Source organism: Bicyclus anynana, chromosome 21, assembly GCF_947172395.1.
Source record: "Bicyclus anynana chromosome 21, ilBicAnyn1.1, whole genome shotgun sequence".
Lineage (NCBI taxonomy): Eukaryota > Metazoa > Arthropoda > Insecta > Lepidoptera > Nymphalidae > Bicyclus > Bicyclus anynana.
Window position 1 is genome coordinate 11,109,464 of NC_069103.1, and position 7,440 is coordinate 11,116,903.

A 7,440-nucleotide genomic window follows, 5' to 3' on the forward strand; every position below is an offset into this window, starting at 1 on the left:
ACAATTATTTGGTCTATGATCTGTGTCATCATATCTTTTTAGCCGTTTGTGATCATAACCTTCATTTGTGGTCTGTGGTCATAACCTAAAATCTACTAATGTTTTTATTGAGATTTTATCAATAAATTAATAAAAATACTTTTGCACATAGGACGTAAGATTTCCGTGTACTAAATACCCTAAATAATGCTATTATCATTATTAATTATCATCTAATTAGCTTATTACTTAACTGCAAAAATGAGCAGAGGCAAAAAGTTCATGAATAAAAAGAGAAAAGGTTCCTTCAAAGGCGTAAATAAAAAGAAGAAACATAATATAAATAAAGAACATGATTCTAAAAATAAAAAAGCTTTATTTAATCGATATAAAGACAAACAGAAGGTTGAGGAGGAGCTGGCAAAGAAAAGGCAAATGGAACAGAGGTTTCAAAAACAACAACCTGTTTCTGAGAGTGAAGAAGAAGTTGAGGAAGATTCGTATGGACAACTAGTTTCTTGTTTCAAACAAAATGGCAATAATAAAATGATTGCCGAGAGTGAGGGTGACACCTCTGGTGACGAGTCTGACGATGATGAGATGAACGACACAACACAACAAATGGACACAGAAAGAAACGAGAGTGATACTGACACTCATAGTTCTGATGAAGAAGATAGTTCAGAAGAAATTGTAGTAAGTAAACATACCTACTTTCAGACCAGGTTGTATAGTATGCCTCAAACATTGTTTTGAACAGGAAGTGTATCTAAGGGCTCACACGCACACGGGCCGCCGGCTACAACCACAAAACGCCGCTACCGGCATATTTCCTGTAGTTTTCATACATTTTATGTGCCGCCACACGCTACAATAACAATAAATGCCGACACAAACGCCGCAACACGCCACTCGCGCGATTATGATACTTTATGTGGGTTAAAAAAATAGCAGCCACCGACCACAAGTGTCGACCACTAGCTACAAGCTGTCGCGCGCTTCAGCTACTTTTGTGGCCCCTTCTTGCTTCTTGTGGCGGCATTTGTGGCTGTCCCGTTTGGCCCGTGTATGGCGACACTAAGAGTCGAGCAGTGTACAAAATCATATCCTGGTGAGATTTTAGCTTGTACAGCTTGGAGTGTTGCAACTATAGAGCAAGCAGAAGTTTAGCGCACACTATGCTATGGTTGTAGTTCTTACAATGCTCATAAAACTACTTATACAAAATCGCTTTGCTATTTTGTGTACTTCAAGACCATGTGCACCTTAATTGTCTTAATATGTACTGGTTGCATAAAGGTTTATAATTATTTTTTTTATATATTATATTTGCCATATCTTTTAAATATGACCCATTCATGATTCCCATTCCCCTCGAAATAGTCGGGAAAGACTGTATTAGTAGTTAGTGTGACAATAAACCAACGGGGCGGAGGTCGAACCCCTTGGTGGTGAGTCTTGGTGGTAAGAAAATCTTAATGAGAATGTATATTTGTATGTTTTAGACAGAGCTACAAGCTGATAATGAATTGGATACCTCAAATGACCCTTTTACAAAACATCTTCAATATGATTTAGAAGATCAGCTCATTGTTGCATTATCAAACACACCATCAACAGTAAAAAACACTCACAAAAGATGGCCTACACTTGGAAATCTAGTAATTAGTATACCACAACCACTTGTGACATCTTCGAAGTTACAGAAACCTAAGTTTTCTTTATTGGAAGAGAAAATATATGCACCTCTAGCAACAGTGCCTCATACAATAAACAATGTTGATTTTAAACAACTTCATCTTAAATCTCAAATTCATGGAAACATTGTATCCGCAAATAAAACGAATTTAGTGAAAAAAGATTTGGAGCTCACTGACATATTCACTCCCCTGCAAAAGGAATTGTTGTCTATCATGAATAACTATCAAGATCTATATTACCCCGAGAGGACATTCAGTAATGCAGATGAAATCCGATTTACATACTGCCTCCATGTTGTGAATCACATGTTAAAAACTAGAACTAAAATATTGCATCACAATGCAAAAATTGCTAAAAACTCAAAGGACTTATCAGAAGATTATCAGGATCAGGGATTAGTTAGACCAAAGGTAATTAATTTTTTGCTTATTTAGAGACTAACTCTCGAGGCAAGGATATCCAGTCCCTTTTAAAGTAGATCTTCCAGTCTGTAAATAATTGACTACATAGTGACAACATTTTCATGATGTTTTGGTATATTATTTTTGTTTAATATTATTGTAATTCAATGCATAAAAACTCAATCTTTGCTGCTAAGAAAAAAAGACTTGTTTGGCAGGAATGTTTCTTCTGTGATACAAGATTAGCTTACAAATTAACTGCTATAGCAGAACTTTGTATAAAATACAATTCTTAGCAATTTTTTTGTATTTTTTTTTGTTTTTATTTTTATTTAAAGTTTTTTTTTCTTTATTCTTAGCAATTAGGAAGAAAATTGAAAGAATAGGGAAGATTTTCAAGGTCACTACTAATTATTATAATATATCCTTTTCTAAGATCTTATGTGTTGCAGGTACTTATTATGGTCCCTTTCAAAGATGCAGCATACAGAGTGGTGAAGACATTAATAGATATAGTGGTACCCAAAGGGTCGGGGCAAGTTGTGAACAAGAATAGGTTTGAGGATGACTTCACCGGAGGAGAGATATTGATGCCCACTAAAAATCCAAAACCAGAAGACTATGAGCTGTTGTTTACCGGCAACACGGATGATACATTCAGATTGGGCTTGACGTTGACTAAAAAAACCTTGAAGGTAAATATTGAAAGTTAAATCATGCCATATTGTAGATGCAGGAAATTATACTATCAAATTTAATAATACTAAAGCCATAACTCAATGTTTATTATTTTCCAACAAACAAATTAGAAATGAAGGTCGAAAATGCATGTCATAACTTATTTAGTTTAAATTATGTATTGCTTTTGTTTTAAATTTTATTCAAAATATATTAACTATATCTAGTTGTTTGAAGCTTATTGATGAAATTCAATTTTATTAATTTACAAAACAAGTTAATTATAATTATTATTAGTTGTATTATACTACCAATTGAGAGCCGTGATAGCCCAGTGGATATGACCTCTGCCTCCGATTCCGGAGGGTGTGGGTTCGAATCCGGTCCGGGGCATGCACCTCCAACTTTTCAGTTGTGTGCATTTTAATAAATTAAATATCACGTGTCTCAATCGGTGAAGGAAAACATCGTGAGGAAACCTGCATACCAGAGAATTATCTTAATTCTCTGCGTGTGTGAAGTCTGCCAATCCGCATTGGGCCAGTGTGGTGGACTATTGGCCTAACCCCTCTCATTCTGAGAGGAGACTCGAGCTCAGCAGTGAGCCGTATATGGGTTGATAACGAACAAACGAACCAATTTATACCATACATTTTTGATTTAATTGATTATTATGAAACACGGCTAAAACTCACGTGATATTAGGTTGGAGTGTGCCCGACTCATTTCAAACCCATACGGAGCCCTTAGTCATGATGGTTCTTGCAATGCGGCACGATCCAAACTAGTCTGGCATACTCCGACCTAATATCACGTGAGTTTTAGCTGTGTTTCATAATCATTTTTGATTTGTTTGTTTGTTTACTAACATGTGTATACATACTGAACACTGAATATGGCTTTAGTATAGAAAGAATTATAATATTTTCCATTGGATATTATACTGTGAAATATATATTTTAGTACAGAAAAAATAAATGTAAATTTGGACTGAGAGGTCACACGGGTTTGATCGGGTGGTCTTTTGTACCTACTCCTCAGTGGCGTACATATCATAAATGCATGAATGCACTGCCTACCCAGAGGACTTCTTACAAACCTGAATTGCAGAAGGAATTTTCCACTTTGTACAATTACAAAGTGGAAAATTCCTTCTGTAATAGTTTAGTGCATACCCTAGTTAAAAACCTTGAGCACATCACTGCTACTCCTAATACAGTGTTTCCGAATAATTGGAGAGGAAAGGGAATATTGGTCAAAGATAATATTTTTCTAAATGTTGACAATGACTATGTCTACATATTATGTATTTCACAGCTGTACACAGATTTCTACTCATCAGACATACTGATAGCATCACCTCTGGGCCTCAGGATGATAGTGGGCGCGGAGGGCGAGGAAGACCGCGACTACGACTTCCTGGCCTCCGTAGAGGTGCTGGTGATGGACCAGGCCGACGTCTTCTACATGCAGAACTGGGACCATTTGCTGCACGTCTTGGATCACTTTCATTTACAACCCAAAAAGACTCACGGCACTGACTTTTCAAGAGTCCGATCTTGGGCGGTGAACGGATGGGCAAAATACTATAGGTTAGTGGGATTTTGTGGCATCCATACTTAATATTATAAATGTGAAAATATTTGTGGAGTAGTGGTAGGGTAAGGATAGGGCTGGTAGAGTAGGGGTAGGAGTAAGGTAGTAGTAGGGCAGGGTAAGGTAGGGATTGCGAAGAAGTTCACATAAGTCAAAGCGAAGCTTGACCAGGTCCACCAGTAATCTAATATAAAAAATATTATGAGTGATTGCGAATCTTTGGACGGCGCACATAAAGTAGACACACGTAGTTTCACAAGTGTTTCTTTTTCAATACAAATTAATATTGTGATAAAACTTAAATTAAAGCAGCATGGTAGATTAATTTAAGCATTATATCCCCATTTTCGAAATGTAATTTAATTAGTTTTGGGTATAGTTGTGACTATTTTAGAAAATGTGTCTCTCCAGGCAAACCTTGGTATTTTCTTCAGTGTCGCTGCCGGAACTGAAGTCAGTAATGAACAGAAAGTGTCAGAACTACGCCGGCAAGGTGCTGGTGGAGAACTTCCCTGAAGTGGGCAGCATTCAGCAAGTATTAGTACAAGTGCCACAGTTGTTTCACAGGTATATATATAATACACATAGAAATAGTTTTCCTTATTATATTTATACACTATCTAGGCTTGCAACACTCTATACTCTATTGTTATAAAGTAGTCGTCCAACTTCTAGTTCACTCTTAAGCATTGGCGTACATTTCAGAGATGCATAAACGCAATCCATACCCTGAGGATTCATTACATACCAGTATTGGAGGAGGAATTTTCAATTTTGTGTAATTTGTACCTAAAGTTCATAGCCTAGTTAAAAACCTTGTGCACGCCACAGCTCTTAAGTGGCAAGACTCCGCACGCGTACTGATATATGCACTAGTGTATAGTAGTATACAAAAGCAGAAGTTTTACTTCAATAATATAGTGACTTAATAAAATATAGTGACATACTTTTTTAATCACTTGGTACCAAAAAAGAATAGTACCGTGTCTTATCCAATTTTTGAAGTAAATCGTCTTTACACACACTTGACTTCAGGAATAAGTTTATGAGCACGTTAGGAAAATGTAATTCTCTAAAAGTGCCAGTAGATGGCGCTTTTAGAGAACTTTGAAACAATCCCTTTTGTACACTTCAAGAACCTGTTGCGATGCAATTATGCCTGAGGCTCGTAGATGGTAAATTGTTTATTTTTTCCATTTTTAACCGACTGCAAAAAAGAAATTAATTATTTTTGAACGACGTTTTACTTCAGTCATGTTATCTACATCTCGCTCGTTTATTACAGGTTCAATGCGACAAATCCGCTGTCATCAGTGGACGCCAGATTTGATTACTTCGTGAAGGAGATCCTGCCGAAGCAACGCGACACGCTCATGAGCCACACTCTGCTCTATGTGCCGAGCTACTTCGATTTCGTCCGCTTGAGGAATTACTTCAAGAAGGAAGACATCAGTTTCGTACAGATATGCGAATATTCGAAGGTAATTAATGACTCATTTGTTTTTAATAAACATAAATCTATAATATGACCAAATTGACAAAATTCTTCTTTTGTTTCCAGGATGCAAAAATAGCTCGGGCTAGAGACATGTTCTTTCACACGGAAGCACACTTTCTTCTGTATTCAGAGAGAGTTCACTTCTTTAGAAGGTTAAGGATAAAAGGCATCAGGCACATAATATTCTACCAGCTGCCGACTTACCCGCATTTCTATTCGGAAATGTGTAATCTTATGCAGGTAAGTTGATTTAGAAATACTTAGTTTGCTTTTAAAATGAGGGTAGAGCTGAAACTACTGCTAGTTAACCGTTACGCTTCTCCGAAATGCAGTTACAGTATTCTGGTATAGTTACACTAATATAAACATAGTTAAACTCATGTGATTATTGTCGGCGTATGCCCGACTAGTTTCGAACCAAACTGCGAGTGACGCACGCGACTGGACGTGGTCGATAGTATGGGAGTGTTATCAAATTATTTAAATATTTTTCTACCCGGCGTCTTAACATAAATACTGTGGTTGTGTATGTCTGTGTACATGTATACACCATACCAATAAATTTGTTTTGTAAAATTACATTTTTTTTTTATGTAAATGAGTTTATTATTATTATTATTATTATTAAATGAAATGTGTTTGTCTAATACAGGAGAGCAATCAGAACAAGTACGGCGGCAGCGACTGCAACATGTCGGTGAGCGCGCTGTACTGCCGGTACGACGCGCCGCGCCTGGCGGGCGTGCTGGGCGCCGCGCGAGCGTGCTCCGCCGCCGCCGCCGAGCGCGCCCTCCACATGTTCGTCACCGGCGACTGATACACGAGCGCGCTGTACTGCCGGTACGACGCGCCGCGCCTGGCGGGCGTGCTGGGCGCCGCGCGAGCGTGCTCCGCCGCCGCCGCCGAGCGCGCCCTCCACATGTTCGTCACCGGCGACTAATACACGAATGCCACCATTACACACGCTTGTTTCATTTATACTATGACTAGCCGGTGCCACGCGGCTTTACCCGCATAGTTCCCTTTTCCGTTATAATACAGAGATAAAATAAAGCCTCACAAATAACGTGGCTCCGGTTTATCCAATGATTGCCCCCCTACAACACCTCTTACAATATTAGTATAGATGCAAACTTTATGACATGCGTTAAGATGCACATAAAATTTTAGGTATCATCGGTAAGGTAGGGGCGGGGCAGCGGTGCATCACCCCGCGCGCGCCTTTCTCTCGCATCTTGATTTCACCCACAACTAATTTCCGAGACGTCATAAAGTTTGCATCCAACTGTACCTGTTCCATTATTGAAGTAAAACTTTTGTACGCACGCTTATTGATTGGACGCATTAAATTGGATTAGGAAACACTGATTTAAGGAGTGAGTTGGTGAATGTGTGAAAATAATCAGGTGTTGCGTGCTGCCATCTACAGGCATAGTGAAACAGTGTTTGCTATTTGAAACTACCAGTAGGTGGCGCTCTTAGAGAGCTTTGAAACAATCCCTTTTTGAACACTTCAAGAACCTGTTGCGATGTAGTTATGCCTGAGGTTTATAGATGGCACTATGTTTTTTTATAGTTGACAAAAAA

General features: G+C 38.3%; 1 protein-coding gene across 1 annotated transcript; it reads left to right on the forward strand.

Moving 5' to 3' along the window:
- The first annotated feature begins 47 nt into the window (after window positions 1–47).
- On the forward strand, window positions 48–6,814 carry LOC112046411 (U3 small nucleolar RNA-associated protein 25 homolog). Its single transcript, XM_024083017.2, has 8 exons — window positions 48–675; window positions 1,485–2,090; window positions 2,534–2,776; window positions 4,077–4,351; window positions 4,767–4,922; window positions 5,641–5,836; window positions 5,917–6,093; window positions 6,506–6,814. The coding sequence occupies exons 1-8, from the start codon at window positions 241–243 to the stop codon at window positions 6,668–6,670; spliced, it is 2,253 nt and encodes a 750-aa protein (XP_023938785.2). The 5' UTR covers window positions 48–240; the 3' UTR covers window positions 6,671–6,814.
- The last annotated feature ends 626 nt before the right edge of the window (window positions 6,815–7,440 follow it).

Excerpts from the sequence above, each read along its gene's own strand:
- LOC112046411 (XM_024083017.2), top strand. The coding sequence starts at position 241 with ATGAGCAGAGGCAAAAAGTTCATGAATAAAAAGAGAAAAGGTTCCTTC. Across the intron at positions 676-1,484 it reads ATAGTTCAGAAGAAATTGTA|ACAGAGCTACAAGCTGATAA; the intron begins GTAAGTAAACAT and ends TGTATGTTTTAG. Across the intron at positions 4,923-5,640 it reads GTGCCACAGTTGTTTCACAG|GTTCAATGCGACAAATCCGC; the intron begins GTATATATATAA and ends CGTTTATTACAG.